At 46.3% G+C, this 25,417-nt stretch overlaps 1 protein-coding gene across 1 annotated transcript; it reads right to left on the reverse strand.

The window, feature by feature from the left end:
* Window positions 1-1,894: 1,894 nt before the first annotated feature.
* INHBB (inhibin subunit beta B) lies at window positions 1,895-9,235 on the reverse strand. The gene is made up of 2 exons (XM_067549933.1): window positions 8,724-9,235; window positions 1,895-4,500 (listed from the first exon to the last, which is right to left on the reverse strand). Exons 1-2 carry the CDS (start codon window positions 9,106-9,108, stop codon window positions 3,725-3,727), a joined length of 1,161 nt encoding a protein of 386 aa, XP_067406034.1. The 5' UTR covers window positions 9,109-9,235; the 3' UTR covers window positions 1,895-3,724.
* Between the last annotated feature and the right edge of the window lie 16,182 nt (window positions 9,236-25,417).

The following is a 25,417-nucleotide window of genomic DNA, read 5'->3' on the forward strand; positions in this document are numbered from 1 at the left end:
GGGGATGGGAGATCAACAAGGAAGCAGCCTCCTCGCTGAACTCCTTCCGGCTGCAAGGGGCTGCTGGCGGAGACTGGTGGCCCTTCAGGGTTGTAAAAATGATATCTGTGGCCCTCGAGCCAAAAAGGTTGGGAACCACTGGATTAGAGTGTACCAGTGAAGTTACTCCCAGCTGACACCAACATTAATGAAAGAAGAAACTGCTCTGAGAAAAATCTTTTGCTCTATGAAAGAATCTTGAAATATTTTGTAAAGTGCTTCACAGTCCTTTGGGCAGAAAGTCATTGTCCAAATGTAAGTTATTGTTAAGAATAATAAATTCAGTTATGCATAAAGGCTGGGGTTTTCAAAGGAGCGTAGGGGAGTTGGGCACCTTACTTGCTTCGGTGCCGTTGAAAAAATCCCTGCATAAGTCCTCTGTTCTTAGGCACAACTGTGCATTTTTTAACTAACATTATAGATCCATAGCCAGTTGTGCAGCAAAGTACTGGGGGGTTAACTCTTGCTTTTCATGATCCGTCTGGTCTGACTTTCATTTTGATATGTTATTGCTGTGTGAACAGACTATACAACAAATCCATTGTTCATTTCCATTGCTGACTTCTCCTCCCCCACAAGCAACGAGGAAAGCAGGTGAGTGTTGGATGATTTCTGAGCAATCATCTATTACCAATGGAAATGCACAGTATGCAAAGTCAATCCATCGTGTTCTGTTGATGCACTGCACAGTGAGATTCCAGTCACAGAACTCTCCTTAACACCAAGAGGAGTTCCAGGTAGGGAACTTAGTTGGTACTTCTGTCAGAATCTTTCAAATGATGGAGGAACATGGATTTCCAGCCCCAGAACCTCTTCACACCAGCAGGACAGAATAATCATACTTAGCATTTACAGGGCCTAGGCCAAACCACTGAAGTCATTGTGAAAGACTCCCATTGATTTCAATGGCTTTAGATCTGGCCCATCATCCACTTTTACAAACATCAACTAATCTTCACCACCCCTGCTGTGACCTTTGCAACACCTGCCTATAAGTACTATTCCCATGTTATAGCGCGACGAACCTGAAGCAGAAAGACGAAGGCCAGCATTTCCAAAAATGGCCTCCCATCTTGGGTGTCTCGTTTTTGGGATGTTCAACCTGAGATACCTGGAGCCTGCTGTTGAGAAGTGCTGAGCCCCTACAACTCCAACCAAAGCCAACATGAACTGCAGCTGGTAAGCAGTCCTGAAAACCAAGCCCAGCGTGCCTCACATTGGCACTCAAAATCAGAGCCCCCTTCTGAAAATGTTGGTCTAAGTGATCTCTGGGCTTGGTCATTGTCAGAGCCAGGATTAGATCTCAGGCTTTATTAGCCCCCCGTTTTGTGCTAAAACCAATAAACCATTCTACACCTAACAGCAAACGACATTGGGTAAAATGTTAAAAAGTGCTTATGTGACTGGGGGGCCAAATCCCATTTTCAAAAGTGACCTAGGCCCACGTGTATAGGTGCTTAACTCCCATTGATTTCAATTTAGGTGCCTAAATAGCTTTGAGAATCTGGGCCACGTCATTTTTGTATGCCTTCACTTGGTTAACAACTGAGTTTTGGCAGTCCCTTAAGTGGTGCTTGAAGACAGATTTCATGGCATACAAATAAGCACGTGTTCTGAAAGTACTCCTCTGACAACTGTTCAGAATACAGATGGCTGTAAAACTGGAGAAGCAAAATATATGATTTTCAGGCCAGGATCAAGGCCTGATGCCAGACTTTGCTGCAGTGACCAACATTAATACATTCTCATGCTGCAGCTTACCCACTTCTCCTCACCCTTAATCTTGAGAGTTATAAATGACATGTAACCAAGCTCCCCAGGAGGTGACATGCATAAAAGCTCATCCAGTTTTCAATCTTTTTATTTACTTAAACTGTACACAAATGTAAAATACTTCAACAGCAAATCTAAGTGAAACTTGTTTGGTTTTAAATTACTATGGAACAGAACCTAAAAGGAACTTTATTAAATAAACATAAAAAATGGATTTAAAGGATGTACATATTGTAATGTATTCTACAAGTCATTTGTCACTCTACGTTCCATGTGCGTATGATATAGAAAAGACATTGAATAGAACAAACAGAATCCATTTTGTACCCTGAAAGAATTGGTAGGCCTTGTGAGGGATTGCTCAGTACAACTACATGATAAATGATGGCTTTGCCATCTCATAAAAATTATAACTAATATGTTGGCCTCTTTGGTTCCAAAATTTATGTATAATACATTTAAATGTATTCATATTTTGCTGCTATAAAAATAACATTTTTTTCAAATGGCAAATTTTTTTTTTGACTAATCATGCAACTAAATCAGTGCAAACATTAAAAGCAATCATTCGCTTTAAAAAAGAAGCAAAAGATTTAATTTCAAGTATAAAAAAATATAAAAAAGTCATATCATAAGTCCAGTTTTGTCTAGTATGAGTCAACACTTTAAATTGCATAGCTCATGCGGCACCTGTTTACCTAGATAGTGAGCAAAGAGAAGTGCACTATCAAGTACCACTTTTCAAGGCATTGAAATCTGCAAGTGCTATAATACGTGCATTCGAGCAGTTTGCAAGTGCTATGCTGTATCTTTATGGCCATCCTCGACACTTTCTGGTAAAGAAATTGAAAGCACTCTCTTCCTTTCCAAGACTTGTTAAAAGGTTCTTCACCTGTTATTAAATGCACAGCATTTTTCAGAATGTCTCAATCATGTTACTGTAATTCCTCTGTAGGGTTCATTGGTTTAGTTGTGGTAGCGTTTGTCTGTTTGTTTTCCCCCCACATTATATGTCCTTGCTGAATCTCCCGCTGAATCACACAGATTGTAACTTTGACTTTTTTTTTCTTTTTTTGTTCTTAGGACAGTGAGATGCTAATGGTCAGCACAATCCAGATAGGACAGTAAAACCCCTTTTTCAATGGCACAGCAGACATAGCCATCCATAGATCTCTAGCAGTCAGTTAAAGCATCAAATAATGCCAACCCAAAATGTGATTTAGAAGAATACAGCAACAGTCTCAGAATTACAGTAGCTGCTTATGCATAACTTTCCCTCTCCCTCTGATGTTATCAGATGATATTCCTTACTGGAAGTGCTATAGGAAGATAAGGATATCTGTGGTGTTTATATTAGAAAATTTTTAAATTAAGAGGAAGTGATCACCTGCATAGGCAGGTGAACTGCAGCTTCCCTTTGGACCTAAGAGGTGATGGTCATTTTTAAGTTTGGTGATTTTGACACCTGCGTGCAAGAATATATTACGTTCTCTTTTTGTGTGTGTTCTTTTGTATGAGCGCATAGAGCTCATTTCAGTCTGACTTCCCTGGCAGGTGGGGAAACAGCTGCTTAGCCATTCACTTGTACTGGCAGGCATTTTAGTTGTCACTGGTGACTGACTTCTTGTTAGTTGTATCCCTTTTCCAAGCTGCAGTGTGTGCGTGCATGCATGCGTGTGCGTGTGTGTGTTTGAATTATTTTGTAGCATTAGTTTATAAGTGGTAGAATATTTAAGTGTCCAAGATTCACAAACTGCCACTGTCCTGACACCAATGTGAAACTTTTTTTTTTTGCCAGACTTTTCCACAGTGCCTTGTCAACACCGATGCCTGGATGCACAGTGAAACTTCCTCCAATACCATCTCGTATGGGAATGTTCTCTCTCAGTCCCCCCTGCAAATACACCTTAAATCAAGCACACCCACATTCTTCCACAATCATATTGGGAACATCCCTTTTCACAATGTTGTATTCATCGTCAAAGTACAGCATTGACATTGTGCTAAGTTTGGTAGGAATGCAACAGGAGTTCACGGTGCCCGGGTTCAGCCCCCGCATGCGGTACTGATTCACTACCGCAGTGTGAAAAGAAGAAGCTGACCCTGGGACTCCAGCCAAATAGGCCGGGCAGCTCCCTTCACAGTAATTCCCATAGTAACCTGATGGCGCTATGATCCAGTCGTTCCACCCAATGAGTCTAAAGTCAATGTAAAACTGTTGCCTGCAACATAGATTGGTCCTGCCATCACACTCCAGGCCTCTTTTCCGGATCCTGTGTTTGTTATCAGCTAACCGGGCTTGCACCACCAAAAAGGGCCGGTGGGATTCCTCCCCAGGGTCCACATAAATTGGCAGCACTGAATATTCTTCACACCCCTCACATTGAATATCCAGGTTCAGTCTCCTTTCTCCTTTCTCAAACAGAGCCTGGATCGCCTCTGTCATGGGAAAAGTGTGCCAACCACTTCTTTTGAGATCAACTTTCTTTTCAACCACATTCCACTTGTTGCTAGAGTCCAGATCTTGGAAATAGATTTTGACTCTTACTTTTCGCCTGTTCCCTTTCTCTAAGACATACGGAAGAAGTTTCAAGTAAAGCCACAGGCTGGCTTGAACAACAAACAAGTTCTGGTTCCCTTCATTTGAGATGAAGAAATAGAGACGGACTCTAGATGAGGCCAGATCATCTGCAAGATAAGGAGAGATCAGCAACATTAAGTCAAGAAGAATATGTACCATTTGGGCAATTCTGGATTCAGAAACAATACTAGAATAGAACTGATCAAAAGAGCTGGGAGAATTTATTAGCCAGAAATAATTCACCGAATTAGATCTCCAGAATTTGCATTAGAAATACATTAAAAAGTGACTTCCCACAGCAAAATTCTAACCATGTATTAGATGACTGTGTAAGATCCACAGAAAGCAACATATATTCTTCAGAGTAATGGCTCTTTAGACTGAGAGAGATCCAAGCAGGGTATGAGAGTACCCTGAAAAACACAGTATTAGTACCTTGATATCTACTAATTAGTTTAAGAAAAGGTTCAGTCCCCAGACACCTTTTGGTTTTCACAGTAAAGGCTTTTTAACAACCAGTGAAGCTTCAATGGCTAATAAAGGATTTTGTTACAATTTTCCCATATGCTGATCTTACTTAACAGATAGCATCCAAAACACCAGGGAAAAATTTCTGAAAATTTGTACAAATGATTAAACTAATCCATATCTACTCTTCTTAAGTACCAGGGTATCTCCTATTGGTAGATTTTGATCTCTGCCTTTTTCCCCCCATAAAGATGAACTAAAAAAGGGCAAATGAAGCAGCTGTGGTCATCTTAATATCCTTCTCATTGACAGTTCTTAATGTATTTCTTAATGTCAGAATTAAACGAGTGAAACGATCACATTAAACACTGATACTCCACCCAGTGTTTGGCTTTAATACATTATTTGCAACCAGAAGAGTTCACAGCATGAAGATACCAGAACTAATAGGATCTGCTGCAATTCTGTGCTCCGAGCATTACATAGCTATGGTTTAGGTGATAAATATCCAGTCTAGCCTTTACAGAGTGCCTTTCTACTGTTCTACTTATATTCTCCTGATTGCTATTTAAAATTATTGGATGGACAAGTATTTCTAAATTGTTACCATCTGTTTGATTTCTTTCTGTATATTGTCAAGCACAGATTTTTATCCCTTTCGGTTTCCCAGGAACCTTTGTTCCTTTTTGTCCACCTCTGTATCTTTTGGGTTTTTGTACAGTCAGAGCCTTAGTGTGTCTCCCCAGATCCTTCCAAAATACATCTCTTAGGCCCAGGCAGTTGTTTCTGGTACCTTATCCTGTTTGCTGTGTCTAAAATTGTTTTATATAGAACAGACTTGGAAGGTGTTGCAAAAATAAGTGATTGTCAATCAAGTACTGAAGAGAACTGCAACCCCAGTAGTGATTGCATAGCATTACACTTTTAAGAAAATGGTTAAAAAAAAAAAACTATAATAAAAATCAGTGCTAAAAAAAATCTTATTACATGTCAACACACAACTTTTCTATAAATTGTGATCAGTGAAAGGAAATCAACAGCACAGTGGCATTACATCAGTACATATATATACAAATTACCTATGTCATATGAGCACCTACGAGATACATATAAATATGTAATTGTTCCTCTATAAATATTTATGTGAATATAAACAGACAGATATGTATCTATTTTGTTTATACACAACAGATACTGTAAATGTATATGCTTTTGATAGGTAGTTAGGTAGATACAGTAGATGGATGGGGAGTATACATATGAACAGATTTTGTAGATGGATGGGTAAATAGATACCACATAGAAATAGAAATAAATTTAGTGATACAGTAGAGGGATTGAGGGATACAGTAGGAAGACAGACATGTACTTATGATAGGCTGACAGATAGTGTAGATGGATATGTAAAGGACATGTATCCAGTGGATGGATGGATGGATGGTTACTGTGGGCTGGATAGACAGATACAGTGAATGGATCAGATGGATGAACAGGTGCAATGACTGGATGAATAGGACTGATATGGTTGATGGACGGGTATTGTGGATGAATGAATGGATGGACACAGGGAACAGGTAAATGGATGGATGGACAGACACAGCAGATGGACAAACATAGTACGTAAAAGGCAGAACACAGTAGACGATGGATAGATAAAGTGGAAAGATGGGCTGACTGGATTGACAGAGTGAGTGGATAGATTGAAAAAGTTTGTGGATGGGTGCATTGGGTGGCTGGATGGATAGGGTGAATGGGTGCAAGTGAAGGATGGATAAATGCAGTGGGTGAGTAGATGGATGGGTGCAGTGGATGTGTATACTGAAAGGATGCAGTAAAGAAGGCTGAAGAGCATACAGAGCAGACTGCACGGAGCAGACAAGGCTGTGAGGCATGTGAGTGATGTGGATGGATGGATAGATGGATGGAGCAGAGGATTGTAAGGCATGTGAAGGGAGAAGGTGAATGGATATAGCAGAGGGGCTGGGTGGATGGATGCATATAGCAAAGGGGGTTGGAGGATATGGTGGTTAGATAGATAAAGTGGATGCGGGGAAATGGATGGGTGGATGTAGCAGAGGAGTTAGAGGGTATGAGAGATGGATGGAGTGGATGGGTGAGAGTTGCAGAGATAACTGAAGGGCAAGTAGAAATGGATGGGTAGATGGATGGATGGATCTGTCAGTCAGGCAGAGGTGATAGATGGATAAATGGGTATATCAGAGGGGGTTGAATGGCGTGTGAGTAGAGGAAGAGAGGATGGATGGATAGATGGATGGAATAGCTTGACAGAGGGGTGGATGTGATGGTGTAGCAGACGTGTGGATGCCATGGGATCGGCAGATGGAATATTGTAGCAGATGAATGGATGGCATGGGATGGGCAGATGGCGTGGTGTAGCAGAGGGTGGATGGCATGGGGCAGGTGGATAAAATGTTGTGGCAGAGGGGTGGGTGGGCACGTGGATGGATGGATGGATGGATGGATGAAGCAGAGGTGTGGCTGGACAGGTGGGTAGGTGAAGCAGAGGGGTGTCTGCCATGCGGTGGCTGCATGGATAGATGTGAGAAGAAGAGGGATTGTCTGGTGTGGGATGCATGGATGGATGGTGGGAGAAGTGGAGGGGCGGCTGGCCAGGGGAGGACAGATGGAAGGATGAAGCAGAAGGCTGGCCAGGATGGGGTGGCTGGCATGGGGTGGACAGACAAATGGGTGACGCAGAGGGAGGCTGGCTGAGATGGATGGACAAATGGGTGAAGTGGAGGGGTGGCTGGGATGGATGGATGGACGGACAGAGGACTGGCTAGATGAGTGGATGGATGAAGCAGGGTTTGATGGATGGACGGGTGGGTGGGTGGGAGAAGCAGAGAGGTGGTTGGCTGGATGGATGGGTAACATGGCGGGGTGGCTGGCATGGGATGGATGGATGGGGAGGGGTATACAGGTGGGCGACATGGAGGGGTGACAGGGATGGATGAACGGAGGTATGGATGGGTGGGATGGGGTGATGGATGGGTGAGTGACACGGAGGGGTGGCTGGCATGGGATGGATGGACAGTGGATGATGCAGAGGGGTGGCTGGGGTGGAGGGGTGGCTGGCACGGATGGTGGGTGGGTGGGTGAAGCAGAGGGGTGGCTGGGTTTGATGGATGGGTGGATGGATGGATGGGTGATGCAGAGGGGTGGCTGGCATGGGATGGATGGGTGGATGATGCAGAGGGGTGGCTGAGGCAGACAGGTGGGTGACATGGAGGGGTGGGTGAAGCAGAGGGAAGACTGGGTTTGATGGCTGGATGGACGGACAGACAGACGGGTGGATGGATGAGTGAAGCAGAGGGGTAGCTGGTTGGGTGGGGTGGTTGGTTGGATGGACAGGTGACCTGGAGGGGTGGCTGGCTGGATGGACGGGTGACCTGGAGGGGTGGCTGGCTGGATGGACAGGTGACCTGGAGAGGTGGCTGGCTGGATGGAAGGGTGACCTGGAGGGGTGGCTGGCTGGATGGACAGGTGGGCAATGTGGAGGTGTGGGTGTGTGAGTGAAGCAGAGGGGTGGCTGGTGGGGTGGCTGGGTGGATGTGGAGGGGTGGAAGGGACGGATGGGTGGACGATGTGGAGGGGTGGCTGGGATGAGGTGGTTGTCTGGCTGGACGGGTGGGTGACATGGCGCGGTGGGCGAAGCAGAGGGGTGGCTGGATGGATGGGTGGACCTGGAGGGGTGGCAGGGATGGGGTGGTCGTCTGGCTGGACGGGGGGGTGACATGGCGCGGTGGGCGAAGCAGAGGGGTGGCTGCCTGGCTGGCTGGGCACGATGGAGGGCTGGCAGCGACGGGGGAGCCGCAGGGGTGAGGGGGAGCCCGCTGCCCACCTGTCTCGGCGAAGCTGATGATCTCGGAGACTTGCTCGTGGAGCGGGGGCCCGGCGCTCGCCTGCCCGTCCAGGCTGGGGATCTCCACGCGGCCGTCCTCCCGCACCTTGCCGGCGTGCAGCTTGCGCAGCGCCGTGACCATGGCCGCCTTGGGCACGGCGTGGGTGATGTTGGGCCGGTCCCGCAGCTGCAGCCGGCTCAGGATGTGCCGCTTCACCGCCTCCAGGAAATCCCCGTCCACCTTGCCCGGCTCCTCCGGCCGCCGGAAGCCGCAGGAGGTGCAGGAGTCCTGCGGGGCGGGCGGTGTCGGGGAGCCGCCGGCGCCCACCGCCAAGCAGCAAGCCGCCAGCGCGGCCAGCAGCCCGCTCCAAGCCGCCCGGTCCATGGCGGGCAGCGGGCGCTGGAGCCGGGGCAGGACAGAGTTGGCGGCCGGCCCGCTGCCGAGGCAAAGAGCGCGGCTCGGTCCGCGCGGCTCAGGGCGCGCCCGGGGCCAGGGGGGGCGGTGGCAGGCAAGCTGGGGGGCGGGGGGAAGACAGCAGCGGCGGCGGGGAGGGTGGGAGCCAAAGCGGGGGGCGGCCGAGGGGAGGCGGGGCCCGGGCAGCGGGCGGGGTGCAGCAGAGCTCGCTTAGGGGTAGACGCAGCCGGGAGCTTGCAGGGGGCCGGGGCGGTGGGAGGCTGTCGGGGGTCAGCAGCTGCCCCCGGGCGGGGGGGGGGGGGGAAGAGGGGCGAGGTGTGGGGCCGCTCCGGCGCCGGGCTTGGCTCTCAAAGCGGCATCCCCGGGCGAGCCCCGCCGCGCCAGGGGCTGGCCATTGCCGGGGGCTCGCCGAGCTCTCAGCCGAGCGGCATGGGGGGCGGTGGGTGGGGGCAGAGGGACCCGGCCGGGCTACGTACGATCCGCTTTATGCCCGGCGGGTCGCCCCGCAGCTCGCCCGCCCGCTGCCCGGCGGGGCTGGGTGGCAGGGATCCGATCCAGACGTGCGAGTCCTTTCCCCCGCTGCGGTCGGGGTCCGGCAGCGCCCGGCCAGGATGCGCCTTTCCCCGGGTCCCCGCCGCCGCCGCCCCCCCAGCGGGACACAGAACCGGAGCCAGCGGGCAAATCCCCGCAGCCAGCGGCCGGTGCGGCCGCGCCAATCCCGCCGGCTCAGAGCAGCGCCGCTCGCCGGCCCCGCGGGCTGCCCCGCGTCTTCATTGCGACCCAGCGCGAGTCCTCCGAGCGGGCCGAGCCTCCTGCCGCCGCCGCGCCGATGGTGGGCAGCGCCTGCCGCTGGGCGGCTTGTAAACCTGCGCGCGGCTCCGGCCGCTCCGGATCCGGCTCCGGCTCGGATCCGCGCAGGCAGGGCGCGGGGAAAAGCGGGTCGCTCCTCACTTCTCTGCCGCTGGTCGCCGCCGGGTACTCGCCCCCCCTCCCCTGCCCTCCTCACACTCACACACACACACCCTGCGAAATCACGACATTGTGTCACTTTCTACTGAAACTTTTATACGGGAGTGAAAACCACGTGGGGACTCCAACGTGCGCCCGAGACGCCATAGGCTCCTCGCTATTTAGATTAAGCCTCCCCCCCGTCCCGGCCCCCCCCCCCACTGCCCCCCCCCCAGGCGATTGCAGTCACTTCCTGATGTGGAAATATTAATTATGCTGGTTCCTTACCTCCCCCCCCGTCCCTACACACACACACACACACACACACGCACGCAGCGCTTGCACGTGCCTTTAGAGCAAGTGCCAGCATCAAAGCGGCCCCCGACACACAAACACACACACACACACACACACCCGGTGCACGGCTCGCTGCGATGACACACGCCCAGCCCGGGGCCGGGCAGAGCCGCGCCGGACGCGCTCTTCTGCTCGGAGCAGCTGGAAAACAGCAGAAGTGAGGAGCAGGGGGGGGGGGGAATGCAACGCGGTGCTATCGCGGCCCACAGAGGAGGTGGGCAGGTCGCGGGGGGGGGGGGGGGGTGCGGACCCTGCCGCGTGGTTGATGGTGTTGCACACCCAGCTCGCCACTTGCTGGCTGGCAGGGCTGGGGGAGCCCGGGGCGGGCAAGTGTCAGCCGGGCAGCGCGGCTGATGCTCTGGCCGGAGCTCCCCGGGGGAGAGCAGAGGCCGGGGGGGGGGAGGAGGGGGGAATAACGGGAATTGTATAGCCTAACACAGCTCGGCTCCTCGGGCAGAGCCCCCGCTGCCCGCCGCAGCTGCCTGGAGCGCCCGCCTCTCCTCTGCTCGCCTTGCTGCGGTTGTGCCCTAGGGACGCACTGCTGCTGGAGCTGGAGCGATCTCATCAGGGATCCCCCCCACACACACACACACACGTGTTAGGGGGTCTCGAACTCGGTGCCCTGGAGAGCGGCGGTCGGGATCAATCTCGCGGCCCGCCCCAGCTGCAATGCCCAGAGATGCGCCCTGCTCCCCGCCAACCCTGCGCGTCGCTGTGCAGCTCGGCTCCCGCTAGCTGGGGGCGGGGGCCGAGGGGGGAACCCAGGCGTGGGGAGGGTCTCGAACCTGGTTCAGCAAAAGGGGGACGCTCCTCCCACCCCCAAACCGCGCAACGCAGAGCCACAGACTCGCCACGGCCCCCGGCCGCCCAGCGGAGCGCGCGCGCGCACACACGACGGCGAACCACCTCCCGCGTCCACACACGGAACCAAACGTGCCCCCGGCCGGCCCCAGGCGCCCCCACGTGCACAAGCACCGTACACGCCGCCAGCCAGCCAACGCACCCCCCCACCACCACCGCCCGCCCGGCCGGCCACACGCTCCCCCCGCACGTGCAAAGGGCGCACACGCGCCCCGCCGTCCAACACACACCACGGCACGGCACACACCCCAGGCAGCCACACACACACGCGCGCGCACGGCCCCAAGCCGTCACACTCACGAAAATAACACAACATGACACCCTGGAGGGCGCACCACCCGCCGGGTGCACCAGGGCGTCGCTCCCAGCACTCCACACACACACACACACACACACACTGAGCACAGCTCCACACCTGGGTAACACACCCTGCAGCAGTCACACACCGCAACCGAGGCACGACCACACCGGCTCCCCGGCGGTGCGCAGGGCAGGCGCCCGGTCCCCCTGCTGGCCGCTGGGTTGCGCTCCGTGCCAGGGCGCAGCGGCGGCTTGGCGGAGCCGGTAAAAGCAGCGCGGCTGGGCGCATCGCTCCGACGCAGGGGGTAGGCTGCAGCCTCCGGCGTGGGAACGCTGGGGAAAGGGCGCCGCCTATCGCCCGCGGCTGGAAACGGGCCAGCTGGCCCCCAGCAGCTCTCTGCTTCGGGCACAGGATTCAGGTGGCCTGAAGGGCCCCGAGTGCCACGATGATAAATAATAGCAGCGCAGAGTCAGGGTTACATTTCAGTTAAGTGGTGTCGTGCTTGGCTTCACTCGGCCAATTATCATTGTTCGTCTAAAAGGGCTCAAAACAATTATTTTTCCAAAGGAAGAAACTGAAACACAGAGGAGGCAAGTCCCGCCCGCCCTGCCTCTTTTCCAGAAGTGGCCTATGTGATCAGTTTGAGACACCCGGGGTCTGTACAGTGGGGAGCCTCTTGCAATCCTGTCCCATGGTGGGGAAGAATCCATCTAATATTTGAAAGGCTGGGAAGTAGCAGCACATAACAGAGCAGATTGTCTCTCCACCAAAGGCGCTTTGTTGTCATTTTGCCAGTGATACAAGAAATGCCAGGTATGTGTCATGAGGTAATTGGGTCAAGAGTAGTTGCCCTCCCTGTTACAATCTGAGCTAATCTCTGCCCAACACTGAGTCTGCTCAGTTGACAAAAACACATTAGATCACATCTGAACAGCATGCTCATTGCCAGCAAAAGAGGGGAGGGATGGATATTGGGACTCTTATAATGCAGTTACATATTCCTGCATAGACAGCTAACCTCTACAGCGGGTTCCAATCTAGTTGACGCAAGCTATTTTTAAAAATTCTATAGTCTGTTTGTGGGGAGTTGAGAATATTTTCCTCTTAACATATTCTTAAGTATTACCAAATTCAATAACTTGATGATCTCCTTTACAGCTTCTATTACAAATAATACAAGTGCTGACGCTTTAGTCCACATTTGTTTAAAACTTGGCGTGGATAGTCTATAGCTGTAGCCTAGTCATTAGAAATGCTTTGAGTTTTTCTATCAGTAAAATTGGCAAAATACCTACTGCACACTATTACTGTTTTAAACTATAAGGAAGACAGGTAGTCTTGTGATTAAAGAAAGAGCTGATCAGGAATTTTTCAATTACACTTTTTTTTAAATGCCAATTCATCGCAACTGAAACTTTTTCAGGGAAATGTATCTATTTTGATAAAATTTTCTTCCAGAAGGTCTTTTCTATCTACAGTGGAATTTCTGGTCAGAGAGATTCATCCCAGTGGTTTTGTGGGAGATCTAGATTCAAGTCCCTGCTCCCTGATTGATTCAGAGCACTTAGGTCTCCCACATTCTAGGTGAGTGCCCTATCCACTGGGCATGGGTGAGTCTCTCTCAATCTCTCCTGTTGGAGTTGTTCCACTTTGAATAAATAATTATAGATCAAGTAGCCCAGAGAAAACTGCCAAGCTAGAGAGTCAGTCTGAGTACCAGGTCTGGAGCAGGGATTTGAACCCAGGTCTCCCCCCTGAATGCCGTAACTACTGGGCTACTGCCTATTCTGGTTTCTCACTTAGTTTGAAAAACATTTGGAAAGGTCTACACTTCTAATACAGAACAAAAACAAATGTCAAAACCACAGCATTTTTCACAAAGTGGAATTCTTGTTTGCCAGCCAGCCCTAGATTCAAGCACAGGGACTGGGACATAGGAGAGCTGAGTTCACAACTCTGCCACATGTTTATCGTGTGACCTTGGGCGAGTCACTTAAATGCTTTGTGCCTCAGCTTCCTATTTGTAAAGGGGGATAACAAGCTTCCTTTGTATGTCTTGAATATTCAGGGCAGAAATTGTCCACTACTAGGCATATGTACAGTGCACAATAGTACCTTAACTGGAGCCAGTTGGAGGAGCCATATACTACTGTATTACAAGTATAACACTTTTTAAAAGATGTTAAGGGATAAATATTTTTGTTGTCACACATGCTTTCTGCTTGTTGTTCTATGCCATGAAATTAAGAGGAAACATGGTTTCCATGGTTCAGACTCATATTGCAACCCTGCCCACTTTGTTCATCACGTATGTAATGTAAACATAGTTTGATTTCACTCACAGCATTGAAAACTAGGAGTAAACTCAGCAACAAAACTGGAATTACACCAGTGTAAAACTGGTGAGAGAGCAGACTCAGGTGTCTTCTCCCCACCTCATCAGTTTTTGAATGGAAAACCTACCATGTAAAAAAAGAAATAATGCTAAAAATCCAATCACTTTAACATCCTGTAAGCTAATAAGAGAACATGAATGCAACAAGCTTAGTCCTTCACCCTAATTAATTTGACAGCAGAAGCTAATGAGAAAACAACAGACCTAGCAGTAATGGCTGGTTTACAGAGGTCATTTTCAAATGTAAAATGCGTAAGTAGTTTTAGCAGGTTCCATTTCACATTTGCGAGAGTTGAAAGTTGCAACCACAGTCTGAAAACAACTATTGCCATTGGTCTAGCGGGAGTGACAAGGAAAACTATATCTTCAGTGGAAATAACGAAATACAAAGGTATGATTTTTAACCCAGTAATCGCTCTGTCACCTTGGTGGTGTGTGAAGGCGTTTGTTTGTTTTCTCAGGTGAGGATATTTTGTTTATTTTAATATTAGAAAGGTCCATGTTATATGGGAATTACCTTCTATACATTAATAAACAATATAATCATTTAAAGTATGTTGAAGAACAATAATCTTGAATACAGGCCTTGAACAATCAACATGCTCTGGGTTTCCTTCTGCAGAAGAATGTAATTGAATAGTGGATGCACGCAATCACACCACTGAAGAAAATCCTGTAGGGGAAGCAATCAGGGTTATAGAAAGAAAAGTGTCATTAGACTCCTAATCCCACTCAGCAAGCACTGCCTATTGATTGATTCATAAAGCTCTGTTAATTTCAAGTCTTCTCAGTTTTCAGCACTTTCCCTTGGGCATAAACTTGTTGCATACGCACAGAAGCTGAACTCTCAGCAGGATGGTTTCTTCACACTGCTGAGTTTTCTCTCTCTCCTTGTCTGTTATTTGTTCTGAGCTAATCTGAACAAGGATGAATTTTCACACACACCTTCTCAAACTGGCTTGTATCCAGCTCATTCAAGGTCATGTTTTCCCATACATTAAACACAGATTGAAATGCTAACTGAAAAGGAAAAGGATCAGATTTGTGCTTGAAGGGTAAATTTATATCTTAATGAGGGAAACCTATCATGAGAGGGTAAAATGTGTTGTTCTATGAAAGGACACTTTCTGTAGGGATTTGAAGACTCACAGCTGGATCTTAATTCCTACATACTGCTGATGATTACAGACTGGATCATCAGCTGGTATAAGTCACCACAGACATCAATGGAGTCATGATGATTTACATCCGCTGAGAATCTGCCTCAATAGCAGTAAGCTACTATAGACTGATAACCTGCATATAGATCAGCGTATGGACATTTTCCTCAGGAGGTGGCAAACATAAAATCACATATTTATAAAGGTTGATTAAGAGTCCGTGTATCGAGAATTTCTGCTATGAGGTGGGTCAACGGACCAATTTGTTATTGGATGCTAAATTTCCCCCTTAAGTTTTATTCCTGGATATATTCCTGGTAACTGGAGGTTACCTGGTAACAAAGCAGCATGGTTCCAATGAGCAGGTTTAATCAGTAAAATATGAATCCTGCAAAAATGGAAAAATAGAAGTCCACCAAACACTGATGCCTGGCTCAGTGATATGTCTGACCTTGTAGCTAGTGAACAAACTGGCATTCTACAGAAGGAAAATGCCCACACAGTTTCAAGCAATTTGGGCTGACTTTTTAAAGGTCTATGATTAATGTAGATCTTGGCGATAGATATGTCACTTCCTCTCCTCGTTCCTCCCTTTATCCTAACTTTTTTATTTTGTGTATTATGACGACTCTGGTATTTTGGGCTATTCATTATATTTGGGGGAAAAAAAAAAATATATATATATATATATATATAAAGGCCGATTAAGGGCAATTCTTCACCTTTCTGAACCAGGAGGTTCAGAGAACAGATACCATCACAAGGAAAATCCTCAGGTTGTGTAAAATTGTCATAGCTAAAATTTGGAGCTGTGACAATTTATAGCATATGAGGATCTGCTCTATGTCTTCTTAGTGAACCTCTCATCCAAAGCTCTCAAAGCACTAATATTCATTAATTGATCCTCCTGGCTCTGCCTTTGAGGTACCCATTGTACAGATGGCTAAACTGAGGCACAGAGGTTAAGAATGGATAATGCTTCATACTACTGCAGGCCTGGTTTACACTAAAAAAGGTAGTAAGAACACTAAACTGAGGGTATAGCATATACTGGCAAAAAGAGGATTCTTGCAGATATAGCTTTTCCTGAATGAACTAAACTAGGTTGACAAAATCACGTGATTTTTGCTGGTATAACCGCATCTACATTAGGGCTTTTGCCAGTACAGAAACGCCACACAAAAGTAGTTATGCTCCTAACTGACATCATTATACTGGCAAAAGTTTCTAACGTAGAGCTGGCTACCACGCCTTGCACCAGAGAAGCCCAAAGCCTTTTACGAAGATGGGTATTACGATCTTGCTACACAGTTTGAGGAACTGAGGGGTGAAGGGACAGGTGGTGTTAATGGTATCTGGGAGAGGAGGGCAGCTTGACTCTCTCCGTTCTCTCTGCTTACGTGATATTGTATATTTAGCCATCAGTCTTCTGCATCCCAATTAGGCAGAGCCCTTTAAAAAGCAATAATAGTGGGATTTTCTGAAGCATCTGAATGACATAGGAGCACGATTCACACTGAAGGTCATCAAGGCACTTGTGAAAATGCCACCCGAATTGACCTGGCCACTTTCTGATTGTTCAGAGAGAGAACTGAACAATAAACAGGTAGTAACGGCTAATGTGTCCAAACTGGCCCCTCCTCAGTATGATAGTACAGCTCTCAGGGGCTTCTGGACAGAAAACTGGATATTAATAGACATTCATTCCTTCAGAAAGGAGGCATCAATCCCAAACCTCTTACGTCAAAGATGAGCTACAGAAAGCGATAACTGAAACGCAGGAGATAAAAAGGGGACGGTCTTCCCCGCAGCTAAGAACAAGCAGGTGTAACAAGAGACCGACTGCTCTGGACGATAGGCCAAGGGGAAACGCTCTTAATTCTGGGCATTACCGAGATTTGAAAGAGTAAAAATACCATCACTTTTCTTTGGCAAGTGCTCTCAGTCAGGCTAGAATCGCCGCTCCCTCCATTTGCGAGAGACTGCTTGATCCTGCTGTTCTTGCTCAGAAAAAAACCCTCCCAGTGACGTAAATAGGTGTTTGAACTAAGTAAGAGCTGCAGCTGGGGGCCCTGCTTTCTGCCTTGACAGGGAGACTGGGCTCATTGATCTGTGAGGATCCCTAAATGACTGGGACTGTTCCTGTTGTGAACACCTCTGGACAGCTACCCTTTCTGATACTCAAAAAAGGCAGCCATTCCCACCCCCTTTCCTGTTTCTGTTGATGGGCCATCTATCGCTTTTGGAACAATTTTCAAGCTGATTTTTTTCTTCTTGTTCCTAGCCATCCACTCTTTGCATCCCAAACCTGCAGCCTGTCACCAGGCAAAAATTTTCAGTGAAGCCACTTCCACCTGGGCTACTTACAAACTGCAGCACTGGGCCTAAGTAGGTCTAGCAGGGGAAATGACTCAGAAGGCATGAGAAGCTGGGCATGCTGTGTGTTAAAAGAAGAGCTTGCTGGTGGGGAGCTTTTTAAACACACTGTCACAGCACACGGCAGCTGTATTAATAGAGGTTCACAGGAAACGCTTCAAAGGGCAGTGAAGGGAAGGGGGATAATCTGCAGTTAAGAGCTAAGCACACGAGCTAAACTTGCCCTCCTGTAATTTAAACATTATTTGCTGAGGGGGATTATTAAAAACTCAGCCGCTATATTTTAGCCACATTGGCTCTGTCACAGCTTCAACAAGTCAGGAAATTCAATAGCAGGGCTGATGCTCAGCGTTACCATGAATTGTTCTGAACAGAAGGGATGATACCAGGAAGCGGGAGCAGGATATGATGCTTCTCCCCTTATTTTAAATGCAGCCCAACGCAGAAGAAACACTTGCTACCCTCTCTGCAAAAATGTATGTGAAATGCGTTGGTAGGTGCTGATGGACAGCTTTCAAAAACTGGCACCTCCTATGAGCAGAAAGGACTAAATGGACCGTGGAGACTGAACTATCTTCTAAATATCTATCTCCAGGCAAAGGTTGAGGCAGTATATGTTGGGGCAGCTTGCACTGCTGCTGTCTGTGCTGTCAGTATACTGTGGCCAGAGGACCTGTACCGACTGCTGCATTCCCCATTCTATGCCTCAGTTTCCCCCTCCATAAAATGGGGGTGATACTACAGTTGTGTGAACAACTGATTCGCCAGCTCAGTAGCTGTTCTACAAAAATGAGAAAAAAAAATCATTCAGGTCAACCCGCAACCAAAGGTTTTCAATTTTTCATTGCACCAAACAAAATAAAAAAAAACAAAAAACAAAAAAAACAATCAGAACAAACTGTTTCAGTTTTGAACTTTTTTTTAACAAAACATTTCTAAAATTATTTTAAAATAAAATTCAAGTGCCTTTTGAAATGAGTCATTTTGAAGAAAAAAAAATCAAAATGTTTTATTTCAAAAGCATTTCATTTTTTTCCAGGTTTTTCTTAACTGAAATAATTGGACAAATTTGACTGAAATTTTTGATCAACCCGCATCTTTATTTTTTGATGAAAAAAGTTTTGACCAAAAAATGTCACCCAGTTTTAAATGATATTGACATCCTTGGTAAAGCATTTTGAGATCTACAGATGAAAAGCACTACATAGGTGCTACAGTCTTAATAATTATTCACACACAAATTTTATCCTCTCCTTTTATCCCCCAACTAACTTAGGGTAAGAATAGCAAGTCAGCTTTAACATGGGAGCTTACTGATGTATGCCTTGCATCCTTAACATAGTTCATGCTCTTTTTTACATTTGCGTTACATCAGGTGAAAACTAGTTACACATCAAATACTTAGATAAAAATTTTTGGCAACGGCTTTTAAATATCATATGGCAACAGATCTAACAATGGATTTTAGTAGCATAGTTATAGGAGACAGGAGTAAATGTAGAGAAAGCCTACCAAGTGGCCTTTGGTTAGTTTGGGTTATTTGAATACAGTCTTGCCCAAATTAGTCACTTTAAGTGGGTACAGATTAGAGATATAGGAGCCATATCCTCTGCTGGTGCAAAGCATCATAGCTCTAGTGCAGACAATGCAGCCACGCGAATTTACACCAGCTAAAGCTCTGGTACATATGATTTAATAGATACTTGTCTGACCCTGTTTTGTCGTCTTAAATTTCTAGCAAGTATGTTTAACCTACCTCACCCTTCCTATTTTCTACATCCACATTAGCTACAAGCACATTTTTCTACTGCCACCCACCACTAACATTCCCACACCATGAAATCATGTCAAATGGTTTATTAATAGTGTTTTGAAAGGCCTTTTTCTCTGTACTATGTATATGATTTATGCACCAGAACTATTTGCCCCCTCTGCTCCAGCTTTATGAGGGATTAACCAGAATACACAGTGGGATTAAAGACCAAATTGAAGACTGTATATGAACTGAGTGCTAAAATCTGCCATTTGTTCCTTAGTACTGAAAACCTAAATTATCATACACACACCACACCCTTGGCTGTCCCTTTAACTGCAAAGGTCTTTAAAGACATGTTTTAAAAAGTATATGAATTTTGCAATCCCCAAGTGACAGCTGGTTCTTCTTGTTCTGTTATTTACCCTGCTATTATCTACTCAATACTGGGTCAGTTAATGACTCTAGCAATAACTCAAAAACTCTCTGCAGTATTTCAGAGTAGTAGTCCGAATCTTACTATATATTCTCACCACAATCTTTCTGCAATGCTTTAAGATCATTACTATAGTATTTTAAAGGGTCATGACCCTGATCGGCCATCACTTACATACATGGCTAACATTATGCTCCTGCATAATTCTGGTAGTTAGGCTTGTATTGAAGTACTTGCAAGACCAGGGCCCCAAAAATGTGTATTTCAGTAGTTTGGTTGCCTCTAGGGTGAAGATGAGTGTGATTGCCTTTGGGAGGGGTACACGAGAACCGTAACAGGCAAGTTTGACATGTGTTGGCTACTGCAATTAAGTTTGCTCACTTCAAGTGTCAAAAGGCTGGATGACTTTAAATTAAATGCAAAATAAATCTGGCCCTATGGTTACCAATGTAATTACATCCAAGATGATTAAAGTATCCGAGCCATGAGAAAATTATGCTTAAACATATACATTCAGTGTTTGGTTAGGAAGAGGCTAGGCAGCTAGCTGGCTTCCAGGAAAGTTACATATACTACTATTAATGTAAGCTAAACGGTTTGCCCCAAAAGCAAACCACCACAGTACACTTATTTTGATTTGGTTTCTTTTCCATACAAAAAGCATTCCTATATTCTGCAATCAAGGTTAAAAATATTAATGCTTATTCTTAAAAAATATACTATAATGCATCCATTCATGCATTTACCTATGTTTACATCAGGCAGTGAAGGATTGGGATTGTTTTTAGTTTACTTGTAGCTAATTGTTGGGGTTTTTTAAAATATCTTTATAGTTCCTCTGGCTTTCTCAGCTGGATGTGGTATGTTTTTCTCTCTCTTTCTTTCTTTTAAATCAGCAATTTTTTAAAATAACCACCGGGGAAGTAAGGGTGTGTGGACAAGTAGATAAAGATGATTAAAACATGCAAGGATTGTGGCGTGGATCCATGAAGTGACATTTTTATACACACACACACACACACACACACACACACACACACACACTCCTCTCTGCCTCAGTGTGTTAATGCATCAACTTTTGTGCAGTGATACTTTCAGCCCTAGGTGGAAATTCACACATGAGAAAGAGGTGGTGGAGGATTTCCAGATGGTCAGACCTCAGGGACGGAGGAAGAGGGGAAAAATTGCTGGAGGGAAAGTGGACCTGGTCATGTCAGTAATTTCCAGCTGAAAATGAAAATGGCATATAAAAATGATCCCAGACTGTAGCCAGGTGCATTCAGGCTTTTGGATATTACGTATGACAAATCCTCACCAGTTCTGGTCATTAAAGATCCCAGGGATATAATGATTTGTTTATTTGTAACAATAAAGGTGTGAGCTTTGTTTTCTTGGCCAGATTCCAACATGGGTATCCCACCTCAGATCCAATTAGTTATATTATTCCTCACTTCCCCTTCTCTACCATAAAAGCTAGCGCAAGTGCCCAGTCTGTAGTGAGTGCTACACATATGTCAGCCCAGCGGAGGCTGGATTTGGGTGCTGTGTGAAATAATGCACTCTGTATAATGCACTGTCCCCTCTGGCAACAGCAAAGGCATTGAGATGGAGTAAATGAAGGACTGTGGCCAATGGTTCCCCATAATACCATTAGCCAGGCCCGTACTTCCCCACTAGGGGAACACAAGGCCAGCAGCTGCTAGTACACAGCTGGGCTTAGGCCTCATTTATGGCAGCCTTGTGCAAGGAACTGGGACATGGTCCATGGTGTAGAGTTCATGGAGGTCTAGTCCTTCAGGAAGAGAGGTGCTATGGCTGTGTAAAGAATTAGTCTTAGATGGTACTTTGCACAGCTCTAGCACATTCCAGCTGTGACTGTCCAAGGAGTTTTAAAACCATCAGTGATGACTTAAGCATCCCAGCATCCTTTCCCAGTGAGGCACGGGGGTATTATTCTCCCCGCCTTACGTATGAGGAAACTGAGGTGAAGAGACTTGCCCACTGTCACAGTACAAAGCTGTAGCAGAGTTAAAGAGCAGACCAAGTCCCGGGCTTTAACCACTAGACGAGCTTCTTCTTCCTGCTAACTCAGGAGCCATTAGATGCGCTGACAAACCTTTACCAATACAGAGCCTAGTCTAGTCACATGGACTCATCCATTGACATCAATAGTGTGAATAAGGCGTGGTTCATACTGTATTTCTAAAGGAGTTCCTCTGCATTTAACTTCCTCCTCAGCATAGTGCATTTCCCATGGTACTACTGATGTCACCCCAAGACAGACACCCAAGACAGCAAGTGGTGAAGCAGACATGGGAGAATATATTGTTTAATAGCTTCTGATGAAGTGATTCAATACATGTATTACCTCCATCTTCAGAAAGGTGAGCTGCTCCATAGCAGATGAGAGTGAGGTCTCTCTTCACTCCAGACAAGCCTTGTGCACATCTAGGTGATTATGTACTCTTCTCACTGTAAGTAAATATCTGCCAGTGGATCCCCCTGCAACACACAATTTCCAGTATAAATTATATTATAGGTAGTCATCAGGAATGAACTCAGGAACAGGAGTCTCCTTCCTTCCCTTCAAAACTATTTGCATGTATTAAGCTCCAGATTGGGAGAATCACTGTTTCTAACGGGTGCTGAATGTCCATATGCCAGGAATTAAATAGTCTTCTGTGCCAGAGATTTTAAAAAAAGCATAAGCTCTTTTTCTGCTTTCAAAACAAGTTTTTTATGTAAACTACAGCTACAGTTATTTTGCATAACACTAAACAGCAGATTGAGCTCCTCTGGTGTCCAAATAACTCGGCATTAAATGTAATCATTTATACCACTATCAGCATTAATTTGTACCTGCCTAAAAGCAGTCAGCAGTCTCAGACAGGACAAGGGTTGAATAGGTCAAAAAGACCAAGCAATTCTCTCCAACTAAAAAGTGATGGGGAGTTGGAAGCAGTCAGCAGCTTGCAGGTTTGAACCTTCGGGCAAAATTCAGCCTATATAACTCCCTTAACTACAGCGTATGCACGAGGGCTGAATTTGTCCCTGATATTCAGTGGCTGTTGAAGGGCAAAAATGATTAAACTTATGGCGGATTTAGACATGGCAAGCGACTACAATCTAGAGTTATTTAGCCTGGAAAAGGAAACTAGTTAGAGGGGAGTTGATGGAGGCATTACCCCCAATGGAGAAAAAAAAATTAAAGAGGGGGAGAAAAAAGGCAGGATCATTTCAGTAACAATGATTGTAGCTATACAATGTAGAATAAATGACAAGGAGCTATCCAATCGCATGCATTATCCAATCTGCACCGGTCAGGCTGGAATTCTGCCCTTTGCTCAATAGACTAAATGCAATATTTTTACCTTCATACAAGATCCTCAAGAAAAGGCCATTGCTGGACCGTAATCTGATGCAGTGCAGATAATTCCGTTCTCACTATCAACTTTTAACTTGCAGAAAAGTAAAAGGGATCATGGCTGGATATATTCTGCCCTACCTGGTCTACAGCTGCGGCCATTAATGGCACCAGGGCAACCTCCACTTTGGGATTCTCAAAAGTGACTACTGATTTTGGGTGCTTAACTTGAGACAGTTAGGAAGGACTTTTAATTTCGAGGCACGCTAAGGGTCTCAAACTGGGCACCCAACATCACTAATCACTTTTGAAAAATCTTCTCCCTCCAAAAAAGATATTACCAATGCATTACCAAAGTGCACTATGCCCTTTACAAGCAAGTATAAAAATGAAGATCTCTGCACGGGGGATCTTGTGATCTAAATAGAAAACTAAGTGTCTAAAGATGGAAAAAGGAAGCGACAGTGGTTCGGCATAAATCTTATTAGTTCTACTTTTACTTTGGATAGAACATTGTGTAGCAGGGAGGGGGAGGGCTTATGGGAAGGCGTAGGGTTGGAAGTTGGCCTAGACAGGGCTAGAGCCTTCCCCCTTTAGTTTTACAAGGGTAAGGAGAGAGCTCCAAGCCCACTGTGATATTTTATATCAAGGCAAGTGGGCTGATTCCATTGAGATTCTTGCTACAAAGTCAAGCTATATGTTCAAAGAAGGTATTTCCCTTTTTTTTTTTTTTTTTACTGCTTATTTGCTGGCAGTTGGAACACTTCAAACCTAATTCAGTAGACTTGGCTTTACTATATTTTAGCATGACAAAAGCTATTTCCTCTCCCGCCCAAAAGAGTCACCGCAACACATTCTAACTTGGTGTTGCATCAGCATTCACCCCACCCAGCACAGTGTAACCAACTCGACTTGAAAGCTCATGTAAAAAACATGAAATGTAATTTTTCCTCAGCTCTTGTTCTGAATAATCCAAAGATAAGGAACAAGGCCAGACATGTCTCAGCAGCAAGCGTGAACTTGATCTCAAAGCCACAGCCTTTTCCATGCCTGCTTAGAGGTGGGTTGGCAGTAATGAGTACGAAGCTAGGTTACGGGTGATAATATTAACATAAAAAACCTGTTATTAAACTAGATGTAAAGCCCTTTGAAACTTCATCATAGCAGCAGAATTCAGCTCTGGACATTAAACCCGCTTCCAGGGATCACTTGGAAGTTACATTTGCTAAATTTAGAATATCCATTTAACTAAAGGTGGAGAAGAGTCAATAGCAGCTAACCCCACCTTCATGTCCCAGGCAACAACTAGAATTAGGCCTACTATCATTGACTTGTTACACGTTTTCACTTTATAGGGAAAAGCAAATACTCTGGTTTAATCAGAGGCCAACACAAGGTGCAGCTGAAAGGCTAAACGGCCCCCTCCCACCTTCTCGCTGTAACCACCGCTATAACTGATGAACTGCGCTGGTGCACTCAAGCATCGAGCTACTTCTGTTCGCCTGTCCTGGGAGCGATGTGTGCAAACATCACAGTGGGGTGACTGGATTAAAAATGTGCACATTTATCCAGAAATAAAGTGCAATCCATGGGCTCCTGGCAAACTGCTGAGGCAGCCATCAGGCCTGCCAGCACAGAGCCTCACTTCAACGTTTTTAAACCCTTACGACTCCAAGGGCAAGAGTCTTCTATCTTTCTTCTATCCAGAGAAAATGGGGCCAGTGCATTCTGGGAACCCTGGATTCCCTTCCACCTCTCCAAATGCAATGTCACCGACTCCTGCGAGATCTGGTGGTATTATTTATAAAGAAATACATTTGATGATGGAATAAAAAGACTGCATGAGAATCTCCATTTTCATTTTTAAAAGTTTCTAGCCCTCACGGTTGCAGAGCAAAGTTTGGAAACATGAAGCAGATATACCCCAAAAGCTTAGAAATCAGAAGGAAAAGAACTCCAACATTTAAGGAAGTTTCATGATCTTTAAGCCAATCATTCTGAGGAACTTGACTCATGCTTTTGAAGTATTGAGGTTGGCAATAGTACAAATGTGACCTGTATCTCTTGCCAGTAGTCCCACCCGAGTCCTCCCACGCTTTCCCAACCTTTCCTGCTTGAAGAAGTCACACCACACTTCAGTAGGCAGTCCACCTCACCATCTGCTCGCTGAAGACATACTCCTCTGTAGAATGAAGCTGCTCCACTCAGGGCTCCAGGTAAAAAAGCTCCAGCAGGGCTGCAGGGACATGTCCCCTCCTAGCTGTTTCTTGGATGAAGATAGAGCCTAGCAGAAAGATGCAGCTCTCACTGGGAGCCAGACCAGACTTG

Source organism: Emydura macquarii, unplaced genomic scaffold (genome assembly GCF_026122565.2).
Source record: "Emydura macquarii macquarii isolate MOO-44397 ecotype Brisbane River unplaced genomic scaffold, CSIRO-AGI_Emac_v2 contig_1253, whole genome shotgun sequence".
In the NCBI taxonomy this organism is placed as follows: Eukaryota; Metazoa; Chordata; order Testudines; family Chelidae; genus Emydura; species Emydura macquarii.